At 41.9% G+C, this 17,948-nt stretch overlaps 1 protein-coding gene across 2 annotated transcripts in view; it reads left to right on the top strand.

The window, feature by feature from the left end:
• LOC125881372 (cGMP-dependent protein kinase 1-like) overlaps window positions 1-15,023 on the top strand; it is an 86,540-nt gene extending 71,517 nt beyond the window's left edge. Inside the window, exons 1-10 of one of the 2 annotated variants that reach the window (XM_049564522.1) lie at window positions 182-1,175; window positions 1,337-1,433; window positions 4,235-4,374; window positions 5,277-5,366; window positions 6,578-6,719; window positions 7,360-7,523; window positions 7,602-7,724; window positions 7,824-7,886; window positions 8,006-8,072; window positions 8,859-15,023. In XM_049564522.1, coding sequence (XP_049420479.1) covers window positions 1,024-1,175; window positions 1,337-1,433; window positions 4,235-4,374; window positions 5,277-5,366; window positions 6,578-6,719; window positions 7,360-7,523; window positions 7,602-7,724; window positions 7,824-7,886; window positions 8,006-8,072; window positions 8,859-8,957 — 1,137 coding nt within the window. In that variant the 5' untranslated portion in view covers window positions 182-1,023 and the 3' untranslated portion in view covers window positions 8,958-15,023. Of the gene's footprint in view, window positions 1-181; window positions 1,176-1,336; window positions 1,434-4,234; window positions 4,375-5,276; window positions 5,367-6,577; window positions 6,720-7,359; window positions 7,524-7,601; window positions 7,725-7,823; window positions 7,887-8,005; window positions 8,073-8,858 lie in introns of those variants that run through there. The other variant, XM_049564521.1, reaches the window with a different exon arrangement.
• Window positions 15,024-17,948: the final 2,925 nt, after the last annotated feature.

Raw genomic sequence — 17,948 nt, 5'->3', positions numbered from 1 at the left:
TCATCGACTGCCACCACGCCACTGGTTATGAATATGATATTCCATTTCTACAAATATATCCCCCTAAATCCTTCTGAAGCCTTCACGTCCTCTGGTTACGAGGACGGGACAGTCTGTCCTGCAACCTTCTGTCCGTTTATCTGTCAGTCTGTTTAACGACTGGGCTGCGTTTACTGGGTGAACCTCTGAGCAAAGTTTCCACGTGCTAAAAATACCAGCAGCAGCAGCAGCAGCGTCCTGCCATGCGGGTCTTCTCAGGTTGGCTGCAGGAGTGGGAGCAGGCGTGGACGCTGTTTTGACAAAAAGGACGTACCCTTCAGAAGCTTTCCTCAGTCAGAGTTTCAGTTCGAGCATGCTCAGTTGGACTTTTTCCAAGTCAGGCGTCAACAAACTAGCAATCTAAATATTGAGTTTTCTGTAGAATATCATCTGAAATCCTTCCAGAATATAAAGCAGTTCTGATATTTATTTAATCTTTGGCGATAATGTCCTCTGGATTCTGACGGCGTTCCGCTCTGCTCAGGACCAGTATCGCTCAGGACCTTAATGCACACGGAGCTGGAGGATCTGGCATCCTCACCGCGTCGCCGGTCCCACCAGACCAGAACCTCATACCTCCAACGCCACCATCGGCTCTACCCTCACCATGTAGACTGGAAGTGGAGCTCTTCCTTTGAAACGGCTCTCTTACAGACACTCTGCCGAACATTCTCGTGAGAGAACAAGTTCAATGTCGACAAGTTTGTTTGCACTTTTGCACTTTGACCAAGAGAGTTTGTTCCAGATTTTTTTAAGGAACTGAATAACGTGATTGTCAAGACATCGTCAAGATCACCTGTGGGGTTCAGGTTATTTAAGAAAGTCTAACAGTAGTTTTACCCTCAAAGACTCCACAGAAATCTGTTCCTGAAGTTTTATGTTTTATGACCAACAGTTATTTGGTCATAAACTGGACTAAAGACGAAGAAGGCGAGACAAGAACGAGGTGTTTACCTAATCTCGTGGATTAAATAAAGTTTAGAGATGAGAGAGTTGCTTTCTCTCCCAGTGAGGCAGCAGAAGGAGCGGCTCACCAGCCTCCCTGCTCCTCCATCCTCCACCTCCTTCCCCATCACCTCCTTCTCCATCCAAACCTCCAAGAAGTTCCCATTCTTCCACGTGGTCAAATGCTGCAGGTACAGTATGACATCAGGCCGGGTGCTCATCACGGTTGTGTTTCAGCACTTTATTTAGGAAGGGTGGACGGGTTTGGGTTTGAGCTGCTGGATGTAAATGTCCCTTAAAGTACTATTTTCCTGTGTTCAGTGAAGGCATCGCTGTGTGCTTGTGTTTCCAGATATGAGGCTGAGAACGCCTTCTTTTCCAGCCTGAAGCTGAAGGACTTCAACATCATCGACACGCTGGGAGTCGGCGGCTTCGGACGCGTCGAGCTGGTACGATCAGATGACATCAAACAATATCAGAATAAACAGACTGATCTTTATTCACTGATGTGCAACAGGTCAGGATTTAAGGTTTCCGTTTTAAGAGTGAGTCAGAATCTACTGAGCAGGATGTTTCACATGCGTTTGAATCCACTTTTTTCAGATTATTTGAGACCAGTTTCAGATGGTTTGAGGCAAGTTTGGGTCAAATGCATCAGTTTCAGGCCAGTTTATTTAATTTGAGTCCAGTTGGATGTTTGGAAACACACTGTCCGATTCACAAAACTCTGCACAGTGTGTGTGTGTGTGTGTGTGTGTGTGTGTGTGCGCACTCAGCTATTTGCAGTAACTTTCCAGTGAAGTGTCAGTGCCGGTAACTGGAAACCAGTCGTCATGTGATGTCAGAGTCTGGGTTCTTTTAGGGTTCTTTCATTTTTTAATTCATAAAAAAATTCTCAGGTATTAAACTAGTTTCACATGAAGGCGTTTGTCCAATCAGAAGTTTCCTTTGCCCTGATCACATTGGTGTTTACTTAACTGTATTAAAGTCTGCAGTGAACATAAGACGTGTGATGGATGGAAAAAGCCGAGGAGGGTGGGATGTTGCTTGTGGTGCGCTGCAGCTCTGGGGGGTGGGGGTTGGGTTTCTCTGCTGCAGGAGGCGGAGTCTGAGGGTACTGAAGGTCAGAGGGGAAGCCCTGCGAAGGGTTTGCCCAAAAACAGGAAGGAATCCCCGCTCCGGGTCTCCTGTCACACCTCTGGAGATATCTTTAGTCGATTAGTCAGTGTGTAACTCTGCTCCAAGGAAAACTCTGACCTCCAGACTGCCGGTCCGACCCCCAGACATAACTGTCATTACTCAGGCAGATGTTTTCCATCACGGTATGCAGATTCACAGAAGCAGATTAAAGCAGATTGACAGGAGCTGGTAGGTGTGTGTTACATTTAGACGGAGCCAGGTTTGCTGTTTCCATCTGTTTACAGTCTTCATGCTGGAAACTTTTTCCATCACCCCACATAAAGCGTATTCATTCCCCCTATATGTTTACCCCTGCCGTAGCTCTCTGCCCCCCCCACGAGGACCCGCCCCACAGTTTGGGAACCGCAGTGCTGAGCTAAGCTAACCAGCTGCCGGCTGTAGCTTCATATTTACCATAAAGACGTCAGTGGTTTCCAGTGGTGTCCAGAAATAGAGCATCATGTCATGTTCTATAAACACCACAATGTGTGTGTGTGTGTGTGTGTGTGTGTGTGTGTGTGTTATTCTTATTTTCAGTTGTTCTGTGATGTATGTTTGGTTTTTAAGAGCGTTTGATTAACATGCAGTCACTTAAAGTGGGTTTAAAGGAATACTTCGCCCACAAAAGGATCATTGGTGTATCACAAGGGGAAGTTCCATTTTTTTCACGCTGTTGTCATATACACACAGGCCCGAAATACACACACATGCACAAACCTATACCTATAGGACCTGTACATGCATTATATGGAGGGATGTCAGAGCGAGGGAGTAGTTGCAGCAGCTGGGCGTTCAGGGGCACCTCTGCAGTGCCCAGAAGGCAAACTGGCGCCTCTCTAACTACCAGTCCACGCTCCATATTTGGTCTGGATGGGGACTTGAATCAGCGACCCTTCGATTCCCAACCCAAGTCCCTAGACTGAGCTGCTGCCGCCCTGACATACTTCACAAACGTGACTTGTCATTAAAACCTTACATCTTACTAACATAGAATGCTTCTTCCTGTGAGTAGCGCACACTGGGCTTCAAACACATGCGTGTGCTCAGACACGCACGCTGCTGGACCCACGATACTGTTTGTACTGGCACATTTTTAACCGAAACATTTTATGGACAGTGCATGTGTTTGGGAAGTACTGAGCATACGACTGGATAAATGAGACATCACACTCGACATCTCAGACAGACCAGAAAACAGGTTAGTAAACAGTAGAACGCCGCATGGAGGCCGTGGAAAACGTTATAGTGGTTACTTCTTTATTCATATCTGTCACTTATTCAGTCTCTCTTTCAAACTCGATGCAATCTAATTTTAAACATTTCAGTGCTGCTTGGGTGGAGACGGACGGTATTTTCTGGCGGTCCATCAATGCATCTCACCAGTAAAGGGGCTAAAATTAGCGCATGTACCCTGGTGTTGTATTTCCATCACTGATCGGCGCTGGAGCCAAAAAATACCAGTGACTACTGCAGAGACATTTGTCCCAGTAATGAATGCCGATTAAAACCTTTCCCATTAAGTACAAAAGCCAGATATTTGTGGGGTTTTGTCCAGTGGTAAAGGGGCTCTACATTATACTGCACGAATTGTGCGTAAACAGATGTTTTTATATAGTTTTGCTGTTGGACCCCTGTGACCTCAGTTCATCAGGAATTCTCTCAGTTGTTAGACTCTTCGTTCACCGTGGAGGCGTCAGGTTACTCCAACTCCTTATTGAAGCTAAAGGTTTGTACTCATAGATAAAGGTCAGGTCAGAGGATGTAGTGACGTTGGGGACTATTTTCAGTGGCGGATTGATCCACATTTGGTGCTCTGGTTTAGTGAGTATTTGTGGCAGCAGGACGGTGTGTGTGAGACTGAGTCAAAATAAACCAGTGTGACGGTGATGAAGGACGATGTGACCCAGTGACACACTTTGTCTCACTGATGTGTTTTTATGGCAAGAAGAGTCGTCAGGCTGTACACACACACTGTACTTGTGAACAGGAAACAGATCTGTGGACAGGAAGTGAAATGTAGAGTATCACCTGCACACGTAGAACTGATGGGACATTTTTTTTTTTTTTCCAGGTGCAGCTGAAGAGCGAGGAGGCAAAGACGTTCGCCATGAAGATCCTGAAGAAACGTCACATTGTGGACACGAGACAGCAGGAACACATTCGCGCAGAGAAACACATCATGACCGAGGCACACTCTGACTTTGTCGTCAGGTCAGTACGGTTATCTGCTTCATCATCATCATCATCATCATCACTGGAGATAATTTATATTGATCTCATTGATCTACAGCAGCTTTACAATGAAAAATGATCACGTTTTATGAGTTTGATGTAAAATATTATGAAAGCTGTTTTACTCTTAAATCATTCATGTAGTTTTTCAAAATAATCTTAACTCATTGTCCAATATTCAGCTTTCTGTCACATCTCAGCCTTCATCAGCATAAATGCAACAAAAAAAAATGCTCAGACTTTAAATTCATGAAGGTTTTGGGTTTTTTTGGGGTTTTTTTTTTATACAAAAGTACATTTTTCAAATAGTTTAAATGTTTTTTAAAACCAGAATCAGAAACCAAGTCAAGTTGGTTCCAATCTTCCAGATTTACAAAATAAAACCATTTTATTCAAATGCTTTCCTGGCTTTCAAAATAAAAGCTTCACCAAAAAAAATCATTGTTTTGTGTAGCATTTTGGTCATTTTTTAAAAAATTAATAAATAAATAAATAAAATAAATACAAATTAATAAATAAAAGCATCTGCATCATTTGTTGTTTGGGTTCTGGCTTTCAAAATAAAAGAGTTGCTGTTTCCAAAAAATATTCTTAAAATAAAGTAGAAGAGAGTAGTTGAATAGAACGTTATTGTCTTTGTGTCTTCAGTTCACCGACATAGACATTTTATTTTGTTTTGTTTTGTTTAGTTTTGTTTTACATTAAAGCAGGACAACATATAAAACCCATGGAAACAGATCACTGGTGAAAGATATGAATAAAACAATTAAAACACGAAAATGTAAAATAAAATATGACAAACTATCTGAGACGCAGAGCTGGATGTCGTGTTTCTGTTCTTTTCCAACAGTCTGTGATGAAGCTCTGTTGTTTGTGTCCAGGTTGTACCGGACGTTTAAAGACAGTAAATATCTGTACATGCTATTGGAGGCCTGTCTGGGAGGAGAGCTGTGGACGATACTCAGAGACAGGTACATGATCTACACGGCTCATCTGTCCTCTGTAGACCATTTAATCTGTGTTTACTGTTCATGTTTACTGTTCTGATTTTTATCCTAAAGCTTGATTTCATCTGGAAAAGCCTCAGTTTGAGAGTTATTATGGTGCTGATGTCGAGGCAGCAACAAAAAGTCACTTTCTTGAAACTTTTATAAATTGATCTGTTTATTTCATAACCAAAAAAACAACAAGTGCTGATACAAGTAATTTTATAAAGGAAAAACAAACATCCTGTGGTGTCAGCAGCTCAGACGTTTTACATCAATATAAACTGAATGTCTGGGTTTTGGACTGTTGGTCAGACAAAATGAGACATGTTAAAACAACTTTGTTGACTCTGGAGACTCATAATGGACAATGTTTCACCTTTTTCAGACAGTTTTAGAATCTGGATTAGAACATACATTAATCTGCAGATTAAATAAATCACAAAAGGTAGCTGCAGCCCTAAAAGCAATAACCAGCGGTAAAGGCCCTGAGCCCATGATCGGCCGCCAGAGAACATCCGTGGCCCTCGTCTCTGCAGTGCGTCTTGCACCATTGGCCCTTTTTGGCTCAGGTCAGCTTTTTTTCCCTGTTGAATCAGTGATGGTGTCACCGGAGCCTGTTATTGAATGAAATCACTCTGATTGGCAGTTTAGCTCAGCGAATGAGAAGAGAAACAGAAGTGAGGAAAGTAAACAAAAGGCTAAAGTCCAGAGAGAGTGAGACCAAGACAAACTTGTTCCATAAGGTCAGATTTTTTTTCTCTTTAGCAAAAACGTTTCCTGTGTTATTGTTCAGTGGCGCACAGTAAATATGCTCAGATTGTGTTGTTAATGTGCTAACTTGCCAACTAGCATCAAGATGCTCTTCCTGTTTCCCTTTTGTATCATGATTACAGACGACTGCCGTCTGCTGGTGTGGAGAGTTATTTCCTCTCACACAAGTGCAGAATGTACTTGCCATCAGTTGAAGTCTTTGCGGTGTGTTCATGTGCAAGTTTTTTGTCCAAGACAAGGTGACGTGAGGCGAAGCAGCAGGGAACTTTAACCGCCGCTAGTTTTCTGAAGTCGGTTTGGTGTGTCGGGGCCTTAAAAGTTTGCAGAAAAGTCTGAACAAAAAAAAAAACTACTGAAAAAACAACTAGTTAATACCTGCGAGCCGTCAGCCTCTCACAGCTTTTTAACTTTTAACTTTTCAGGGGTTCATTTGAAGATTCGACCACCAGGTTCTACACGGCGTGTGTGGTCGAAGCCTTCGCCTACCTGCACGCCAAAGGCATCATCTACAGAGACCTGAAGCCTGAAAACCTCATCCTGGACAGTCGAGGATACGCCAAGCTGGTATTTCCTTATTTCCTCACAAAATACACATCAGATACAGGAATCTGCCTCCTTACATACTGTGGGGTCTGCACGTATTCAGATAGGCACGTCCTGATTGGCTGACTATGTTTCTGTGTTTCTCAGTATGTGAATGAGTTCTCATGGTTAGAGGAGCATTACCCAGGATTCATACTTTATATGAATTGATTGTGGATAAAGTGGGCAGAAGATATCACTCTGGACATGGAGTCAAAACATGGAAACAGCTCATCCCTACAACTTTCAATCTGGATGAAAATGTGTGTGTAAATTATTTATTTGGGATAGTGGCCATGTGAGTAATATGCAAATTAGAGATCATAAATAAAATCTAATATGATTTAAAAATATATCATGAATCTGAGTATTCCAGTGTGTTTCTAATGCTTAAAAATATGAAACAGACACCAAGTTGGCGTCAAGAGGAAAGGTCAAAAATCAACAGAATTAGTAGTGTTCATTCTTTTACAATCAAGAATGTCGGCAGTAAAATTACTGTGACTGTCTGTAGAAGTTTTTTTTTATCTTTAACAGTTTTTAAGCTTCACATGATCAGAAAGGAAAATAAAAACAGCGTGAATGTGGAGAGACGTGTCCAATTAGTTTTGTCTTTTTCCAGGTGGACTTTGGTTTCGCCAAGAAGATCGGTTTTTGTAAGAAGACGTGGACGTTCTGCGGGACGCCGGAGTACGTTGCTCCAGAGATCATCCTCAACAAGGGTCATGACGTCTCAGCAGATTACTGGTCTCTGGGCATCCTGATGTACGAGCTGCTGACTGGCAGGTGAGGACACAAACAGTAGAATCCAGCAGAGTCAAAGTACTGTTTGTTCAGTGTCCCACAGAGTCTCTGTGTCTCCAGTCCCCCGTTTTCAGGTCCAGATCCAATGAAAACCTACAACATCATCCTGAGAGGCATCGACATGATCGAGTTCCCCAAGAAGATCACCAAGAACGCCGCCAACCTCATAAAGAAGCTCTGCAGGTAGGGGGCGCTGTGTGCCTGAGCAGCTCAGATTAACAGTAGGGTCAAAATTCATCGTTGTCATCTCCAAAATATTCTTTGAACGGTCTGTGTCCACAGAGATAATCCCTCAGAGAGACTGGGAAACCTGAAAAATGGAGTCAAAGACATCCAGAAGCACAAGTGAGTGAGCTGAGAGGGCGCTGACACCTGATTGGCTGTTTCAGCTCTCACCTGTCTTTCAGTTTTTAATTCAGTTTTTAGTTCACAGTGTAAACTAATCTGTCTCTCTCTGTGTTCAGGTGGTTTGAAGGTTTTAACTGGGAGGGTCTGAGGAAAGGAACTCTGACTCCGCCCATCACACCTGATGTGAGTTTAAATTAAATTTTGATGAACTCATGTTTGACCAATCAGCACACTGTAAATATACTGACACGTAACAAGAAGACATGTTGATATGGATAAAACTGTCTGGTAAAACAATTCTGAAAGCCAGTAAATGGGCCGTTGATCATGGCAGGTTGCGACTGAGGTTGCTAAGCAACCTTAACAAGCATAGTATCACAGCCTATTTACCTGAAATCCTGAGCGCAGAGCTGATCTTCCTCCAGGCGCTGCAGTAGTTTAAAGCAGTCATTTCAGTCGTCAACCAAACCACCTCTAGACACTCGCTGTGTAGCGTTAGTAATGTTAGAGGTCTCGAGGACAAGGTTACTTGCAACAACGATCGTGCTCACATCGGTCAAGTTGTTGGAAAAATCACTTATCTTTGTTTTATATAGATCATGTCCAACATGAGTTTCAATTTTCTGATGATACCTGCTGCCTGCATGTTCATCCAACCCTTTAATGCAGTCACTTTCCTCTATTTACAGTTCACGCAGCATATGGATTTTTCCCCTGCTACGCTCCATCTGAATTTTGCATGCCATAATAGTCATGATTGCAAACAAGCTATACAACAGCCAAATAGTAGAGATAGATACTTCAGTATAAATTATCTAGATGGCAAACTCTTGGAAGGTATATACATTTATATCACCCAACCCTACCGATGAGATATTAAACCTACCATGCAGAGTGTCTTCTGGTTTTTAAACAGTCAGATTAAAAAGGATTAAACCTGAAGGTGTTTGACTGTGTTGTTCTGTCCAGGTCTCCTCTCCGATTGACACCAGTAACTTCGACAGTTTTCCTGAAGACACTGACGAGCCGCCACCAGACGACAACTCCGGATGGGATTACGACTTTTAGTCCAGCTCACACCCAAACCCAAATCCTGACTCCTTACGGCTGAAGGTGAGGTCCAAATCTGACAAGACGACGACGACTAACCAGGCTGAACAAAAGACGAACTTCATGTACCATTTGGAGGACGTTTTTCCCGGAGCACCTACTGTGACTTTGCCTGTGTTGTTCTGAAAGCATTGTTGGACCCTGTGGGAGTGAAACCTCCAATGTTTTGTAGCTACATGATGTCCTGAGGTGATTTAAGTATTGAGTGTGTTGAAGGCAGCTGATGGGAAAGAACTGCAGGCCTCTCACAGATCAAGGCAGTTCGCTCTAACTGGGGGAAACCCGAGCTGCCAGAACATCTGAGAGCTCGAAGATCAAGGCGAAGATCAGTTTCTCAGAGTAGTAAATAGGTTATAGAAGTCTCAGAGTAGCACATATGTGGTCAAAAGGCATGTTCTTGACTTTTACGACCTGAGAAAGTCATCCTCCAGATTTTAGAGAGCTGTCAGAACTCTTGAACGCCATCCACAAAAATGTGCCCATGGGTCAGAGAAGACCTTTTTGCAATGCCTAGAAGTGTTTCTTTGAATCTGGAACAACTCTGATTATTTGGCTACAGCTGAACTTTGGGTATGTTCATCCATTATAATGCTGTAAGACACTTATTTACCAAGTCTTCAAGAGCAGTAAATCAGTCCTAAAAATCTATGTGGTTCTCCCTCTCAGCGAGAGAGTGCAAGCATTTTCTTAGCTTTCATGACCTGGGAAAATCATCCCAGCTCATCAGATATTAAAGAACTGTCACAGCTCTGGAATGTAATCACTTCATAAACACAATGCCGAGGAGTGACTCAGAGATCTACGAACCCAGAACAACACAAATTCCCTGTTTGGCTGCAGCTGAACTTTGGGTATCTTTACCCATTAGCAGTTGGTCACACAGCACGGCCTTGCTATATGTCCCATTTTCTGCTGCAACACTTAGAGATGACTTGGACGTTAGTTAGTGATGACAGCCGGAAACCTGCTGCTTGAACCCATCATTGAAGCCACCAGAGGCTGAAGCTGATGAATCTTGAGGGTGTCAAGGGAATTTTTGTCACAAAGTGCTTCCCAGAGAAAAATACAAGGCTGGAATATCAAACCTGCAAAGTGGGCATGGTACATATCCTTAAATAAATTTGTGTTTAATCAACTGGACATACGGCAAACCTGAGGCAGGGTGTTGTACCAGTGACATGCTGGTTGGTTTCTGGGACTCTTGGCAGAATAAGTTGGGGAAACATTTATGGGGCTTTGTGGCATGGCTGAAACAAGTGAGAACAAACTCACATCAGTTGACAGCTTCAGATTGTCCCTTCAGATACCTCCTAATGACATCAAAGACATCATGGTCCTGTTTTTTGCAGCCAATGGAAAGCCTCCTGTCAAGTGTCCTTGATCACTGGTTGACACTTGACCTTTGACCCCTTCAACAGAGATTATACTTATACCACTGCCTGTCCTGTGATGTCTGCTGTTTGGGTTTTGGGGATATGGAGGCTGTTCTGGAAGTTCTTAGGGGCCATTCTGACCCTTTGAACACAAGATGGCTCTCTGAAAGTGGGCTGGAGGAACAACAGTCGCAGGATGACTTTGTGGTCCAAGGGACAAACACAAACCACAGGAGGAAAGACTTAAAGACTGAACAGGCAAACTCGCAGTCACCATGATGCCTTCACTTCTCATTTCATTTGCGGGAACTTAAAATCCAAAGACTGAAAAACAAAATGTTTTGGGTGTAGCAGCTGTGGTCCTTCTCCGTGGATGACGGGGAGGCGATGCGAACATTTCGTCCTTTAAACTTTCCTTTTTATCATTCTTGATGGTGTGAATCTTTGAATCATAGCATGAGAACAGATATTTTGTACATATTTCCAAGACTTCCTACATATTTTTGCACGCAGCCACAAACCCTACGTTTTCACAGACACATGCACGACTTGATTGAAATTCTTATTGGCTGTTTGTTTCGAGGTGTTTCAAAGTTGAACATGTTTAGGATCAGTCCTATTTCGTGTATAAGGCTTATGATGTACTTGCTTTTTCATAACATGGTTTCAGAAGACCCCTGAATCCCCATTTAAACAGGTCGCGTGTTGTGCTCACTGATGGCTATTTCCCCAGTTGTAAAGGAAAAAACAAACAAGCCAATCAGAGCTTTGCGGTCAGTATTTAGAATAAGGACACCATGTTCCTGTGCCAGAGTGAAAAAAGTAGCCACAAAAATGGTGGATAAGATGTTTCTAAGTAAATTTACAGAAATAACAACTCTTAAATCATTGACAGAACAATATCACCAAGGTCCATTTAATGGGAATTTTCAATTGTATCACACAATTTTCATTCACTGATTGAGTTTTCCCAGTTTTGTCAAGGAATTTTCAATTGACAGTGCTAAAAAAGTCAACAAGTCCCTGTGCAAACTATCTGCTGATGAAAATCATGTGATACTGAAAGCTTCACAACAGCTACTGAATGGACCTGATTGTTCTGTATACACTTTCCAACTTCAGCAATGAACTTTCGACCTCCAACCTTTAAATCAGCGTATTTCTTTGATCAGCACAACGAATGCTGATGATGTGAGGATTCAAAAATTTTTGCCCCGATCAGTAAGTACGTGTTTTAGCAGCCTGGCGTGTTGATTTTTTTTTGTAACGGTTTTCAATAAGAGCGAAGCATTGTGGTTGCTGCTTTGCATTGCTGAGCACCTTGTATTTTTCATCTTTATACACCTTGCATTTTTGCAGGAGCACCCTGAACGCTTTGAGTAGAATCAAATTCATCTCAGAGCAGAAAACACCAAACATCATTGGTGTTTTTCCCTGTGGTCCAATCAGATGAATTGAGAGGCGGACCTTCTGTGGTGGTGATAAAAACAAGTTAGCGGAGCACCGTACATGGTTTGTGTTAAGATAACCTTAGCTCCCTTTCAACATTGTGCTAGCAAGCTGCGAGATATATCTGAACACATTGTTGCCTCACCTACTTTGTAAAGTTTTACTAACCATAACTTGGCCGAACGATTGACAGTAGATTATCAAACTGTCTCTGACTCCTCCTGAAATAAGCCTTGATCTGACCATTATCCAGGCAAAGCTCCCAGACCAGCTGGTGGTACTTCCTGTGATTTCTCCTCTCTCTGACAGTCTTTGTACCCATACAGATCTCCATTTTCCTGTAACCAACGTACATACATATGCCTGTCCATTTTTATGCATTTTTAAGGTACCTAGTTTGCCTCACAGCAAAATAGAGGTGAGGCAAAGTACATACTTCACTTGTTGTGAATGAAATGAAAAAAAGATGCAGCAAGCTGCAAAACGCACAGTCTGATCAGGTCCTAAAGATCATGGCCAGATCATCCCTGGACAATACCAGAGTATCTTCCTGTAGAACTTAAGATTGTAAACACAAACAATCGCATGAACTCATAACTCTCAGAGTTTTGTTCTCAGAGTGCTCAGAGCACAGCCGTTACTCCTTCGCTTTGAAAGGGGCCAGTTGAGGTAGTTCGGGCATCTGATCAGGATCCTCCTGGTTGCCTTACGTTAGCGGTGTTCTGGGCACGTCCCACTGGTAGGAGGCCCCAGGGCAGACCCAGAACACACTGGAAATGCCTCGGGATCCTCCAGGAGGAGCTGGAAAGCAACACTTGGGAGCCTCTGGAGTACTTTGTTCAGCCTGCTGCCCCCGTGACCCAACCTCGGATAAGTGGTTGAAAACAGAATGAAAAAAAAAACAAAAAAACATGGTGGGACTCGAGAAAGTCACCATACTACTAAAAAGACATTGCAAGATACACGAACTGGGTTAAAAGCAAATATACAAAACAAAACACACCGTCATACTCACAGTAAATCCACTTAGAGATGTTGAGTTAAAGTGGACGTGAAGTCTTATATGAAGTTTGTATTCTTCCACAAACAAAGAGTTTAACCACAAAAGAGTTTAATCTATTTATTTTGTTTTGTACTCATATCGTGTGGCCTTCTGTAAAAGCAGCTGATAGTTGTCTCACTTTGGTACGAAGCCTTTGTATTTCGCAGTCTGAAACTGTTGTGATATTTTTGTAAACTGAGCAGCGATGTGACGTCTGTGAGCTCTGCATGAAAATATTGGAAATGTTCCGTTTTCACCAGTAGAGGGCAGAATACAGTCAGACACAGAGTCCTGCATGGGTCCATTTTTGAAAACCCGCACCCGCTCATACCAATAAAGCTCGGTACCAGAACCGACCCTTTACCCGTCATATGTCTAAGGCAAAGCTGCACCCGTTAATAAAAGTCCCACGACCCAACCCGCACCTGTGATTAAACCCACCCAGGCTCCAGTCCCTCACATTAAGCTTGGCTCTCCGTTCTTGAATTCCAAATCCAGTGGAGGAGACGTCTCTTTCACTGGATGGTGAAAACATTCAATCATTGCCAGGTTAGGAAACATTCTAGCGTGCTCCTTCCACCACCAGCAAACCTCCAAAGGATCCTCCTTGGGTGTCTTGAACTCCATGTAGGCTGCCACCTCATCCTCGGGCTGCAAAGTTTCATGGCTGGAGTCCTCCACGTCTGTGACCAATGTGACCACGGGGTCAAAGGTTACACTTGTGTCACTGGCTTTCAAAATAAAAGGAACTGCAGCTTGATAAAAGTGATTTAGATCACCTTTTAGGACTGATGTGTTGATGACATCATGTTATCACCTGGAGGTGCAGCTGCCTCTCCCCCACAGGGCTGTAGGCTACACAGGAGTCTTAAAACGTGTTTGTCTTGTTGTGTTATTGGAGCCAGAATAGAAGGAGTCATGGCTCAAAACCAGCCGCCACTGCCCGTCAACAAAAACAACTATGGTTAAATGTGATAAGACCAAAGGACTGGACGGAGGCCATCATCAAAAATGCTCACATGTGCAGCGCACACTTCATATCAGGTTAGGGAAAAAGTATTTCCTGTTGTAGGGATGAATAACGTTATGTGTATTAAGGGTTATCATGTCCACCTCATCAGAAACTGGGGAGGGATTAAGAGGAATATCGGAGAATTGTTTTGCCTCCAGCTAAGCCCCGCCCACCAAAAAACGTCATACTGTTTACTAACAGTACAAGGGTCTATCCTGCACCTCTTTTCATTTGTTTTATTTTTAAAAATAACAATATTTTGGTTCTCACACGCTGCCCCCGTCAGCTTTTTGCGGGTCGCCTGTCAGAAACCCGACCCCGTGCAGGACTCTGATCAGACGCACCAACAAACCAGGCAGCGCTGGGCTTTAAAGGGACAGTTCAACATTTTAGGAGATACAGTTTCTTCTCTTTGTTTCAGACAGTGAGATGTTCAGATACATAACACGTGGTTAGCCTAGCTTAGCATAAAGACTGGGAACTGGGGGAACAGCTAGCATGGTTGCCAGGAACTATTTCTTGTCGGGAAGCCAGTGAGGGATTTTGTCCTTGTTCCTGGTTTCCCTCTACAATCTGATTCTTAGTAGTCTCTCAAAGTTTAAAAACACTCCTATGAACACCCTTAAAGTTCAGAGATGAACCTTCATGGCATTAGTTTAATATGTGCAAAAACAGAAATGTTCTAAAATAACAAATAATATTTATGTTCCCACCACGGACTGACAGACCAGACTGCCTGGTTGATTTAAATGTTGGGCTGTAAACAATAAAAAAAACACAATTAGAACAAACAGTGATTTTTAAAAAATGTGTTTGGACCAGAATATTTATGTTCATATCATGTCTTTGTGATATTTTGTGGTGGTGAGATGAGCTTGAGTATCATGGATTTATTTGTATATACTGGGAATATAGTATTTTATGACATGTCAGCTGTTTGTAGATGATTATTATTATTATTATTATTGTTATTGTTACAGTGGCTGCCATGGTAGCTGAAGAAATGTTCTGACTCTCGCTCTGTCTCTCAGTTCAAAAAAGCTTTATGGGCATGACTGTTAAAAACAAATCTAAATCAATTTTGCCAAAGCATTTGATCTGTTTGAAAAATAAAAGCTGGGAAAAAAAATGGGGTTTGTTTTTCATGTCATTGGAGACACATTGTTGTGTGACAGACAGATACGTTTGTTTCTGTGTCATCACTCATATTTAAAGACATTTTTAAGTTTTGGTTGCATGTCGCTTTTCAAACATAAAAATTTAAAATCACTATTTGACTAAATTATTTCATTTTCATGTGTTGAGACAAATAATTTCATAACCAACTACAAGATAAAAATGAATGTCCTGTTGATGTAGTTTAAGTCAGTGATGGAGCAAGTTTTCAGATTCTCTGAAAATACTCCATTACAACTTCATTTTACATGAAAAGTAGGCCCAACAAATTATTAAATTATTCTGTAAGAGTACTCATGATGCAGACTGACTCCTGTTGGAGTTATAGTGTTATATTATTGGATCATTTTTACTGATTAACATAGAGGTACTTGTAATTAAGTCAAAGGCAAGGGAGCTTTATTTGTACAGCACATTTCATACACCCAGGACATTTCAAAGAGCTTTACGGAGCAATAAAACATAAAACATAATAAAGGATACAGATTTACAATGACAGAGTAAAGAGGAAAAAATATATAAAAGATAAAATCAATTACTACAACCCTACAAACTCATTTACCTGATGATTTTTACAAGTGCTCAGCCAGGATTCCAACCACCAACCTCCTGCACTGAGCAGCGAAATGAAGACCTTTCATTGTGGCTTTTATTTTGAAAGACATCCCCGGATGTTGGTTTAGTTAAGTTTATTTGCACATGCATGTGTAAAAAAGACAACAAAAATGGCCTATGGAGATACCTCCCCTATGAAATATTAATATTATAAATAAAAGGTAAAAACTGATGTACCAATTACAAAAAAAATGTATACAAGCCAATTCCAAATAAATCACTTAAGAGTCTTTGTATATTAAAGTCCTTTTCCAATGTTTTTTGAGTAACGATAATGTAACACGTAAAGTTTCCTGTCCCTGCAGCCTGCTGTTGACATGAACATGACATCTTTTTTAAACAGGAACAGGCCCCCAGGAAGTGCACTGCGCTCTGAAGCCAATTCTCAACAGTGATACTGCAATGTCCAGGTCCGTCACCTGATCCCACTGGGCCCAAAAAAGACTTTTCTCCATAGACTTACATTGTCTATAAATCCGTGGGTTATTTTTTTTTTTTTTTAACATTAGATCCCCCGCGAAATGACTCATTCCACTATCAGGATTTAATTAATTCAGTCCGATAACATTTGAAAAGTCTAAAAGAGCTGCAAGATTAAATTATTTTATCCCTATACAAGTTAGCGGAGTGCTGAACTGGAAGTCAGCTGCTTGGGTATGCTCAGCTGTGGTTGGCGGCCACAAGTCACCAGTGCGCCTGCTCTATCGGCCCAGTGATGCAGAACCAGCGCCAAACATCCGGGTACTTGACCTATGGCTAAGCCACGCCCCCCTCCCACTTGGACAAAAAATCAACATTCAGTGCCCGGCGCTATGGCAGGTGTCACAGTACACGGCATTTCACAGGAGGCAACTGATGATTTTTGGAGACATAACGATCAGATGTCATTGAGAAGTAACCAAAAGGGCCTAAACTACGCATTGGAGGGATATATTCATCATTTTATTGTTGAGAAGGTCGATGAAAAGCTTAAATTACAAGCCAAAATTTACAGGTCACAGTGTACGCTTGTGAACCGCATCTGGTTGCCGTCACCATCAAAGACAACAAGTTAAAGTGCCACTGAAGTTAAGGTTTTTGGCTCAGAATATGAGAAAAGGATAACGGCCTTTTTACCATCTTTACCAAGAGTGTCTCTGCGTTAGTTTGATGCTACAGTATTTACACTGAATCATTCAGCATAACGTTTGCCAACCTTTGTTATCTCTGCCATTACAGATAAGTTAATGAAGCTAAGCTCCAGAAGTTAACGTTAGCTTAACTAGAGCCCTTTGGACAACAGCTAACAATGATGTACCATCACCAAAGTACAAAACTACAACAAAATAGGCTAATGAACTCCCAGCAAACAAGGTGACATGATGAACAACGCAGCTAGGAGCTAACGTTAGGCTAACTTTAGCTAACGTTAGCTAGAGATGTTAAAGATAACTTTGTATTTCTTTGCAGCAAAGTGACAATATGTTGCCTCAAACACAATGTTGACTTACCTTAGAACAGATGTAGACATCATTGTTAATCTTATTCACGTTGAGTTGATGTTGTGGTCTAACGTTACCACACAACTTTATCCAAAGGAGACACTTTTCTCGCTTGAGATGTGGTTTAAAGTGTAAAAATACACCTGGTCGCCCAGCCTCTCAGGATACCTTGTGTCAGAGTTGCATGTACCCCATGCACACCGTTTGACCATTTTTAAACTTCAAATCTCAGAAAAAGCTCATAAAACTGAACAAAACTGACTTTCTGTAATGCATTTCAGTGGACGTCCAGGCCATTCAAAAAACAAGCAAAATAACAATGCGACTCTAATTACCAACCAAATGTGGGGATGACATTAAATTCATATCATTTCTGAATCTGTCCGAGCCTTTCCTGTAATTCAGCAATCACATAACTCGCCAAAGAGAACGTGTTAAAGTATTACTTTAATTCTATCCAGGTATTCAGGCCGCCTCTCAGCAGAGATTTTATTAGACAGAAAGGAAATGCAGTGTGGTGAGAGTTAAATTCTCTTTAAAATACAGCAATTTGACACAACACTGTGTTTTTACAGTTGTCGTGGTGTCTCAGCACTTCGTCTCACACAACTTCATCTGACTTTTTCATCAGTTTGTGGGTTTTTGTTCAGTTTTTCATGGATAGATGAATCTTCTGTCTCCCATGCTGCAGCTGCAGTACTGCTCTCCGCCTGAACTGTCAATGATAATCTGGCGGGGGCGCTGTTTTACCAAAACACAAACATCACTAAAATCAAATAATAATAATAATCATATTTTTAT

This window comes from Epinephelus fuscoguttatus, linkage group LG20 (assembly GCF_011397635.1).
Source record: "Epinephelus fuscoguttatus linkage group LG20, E.fuscoguttatus.final_Chr_v1".
Taxonomy (NCBI): domain Eukaryota; kingdom Metazoa; phylum Chordata; class Actinopteri; order Perciformes; family Serranidae; genus Epinephelus; species Epinephelus fuscoguttatus.
This window is presented reverse-complemented; position numbering and strand designations above follow the sequence as displayed.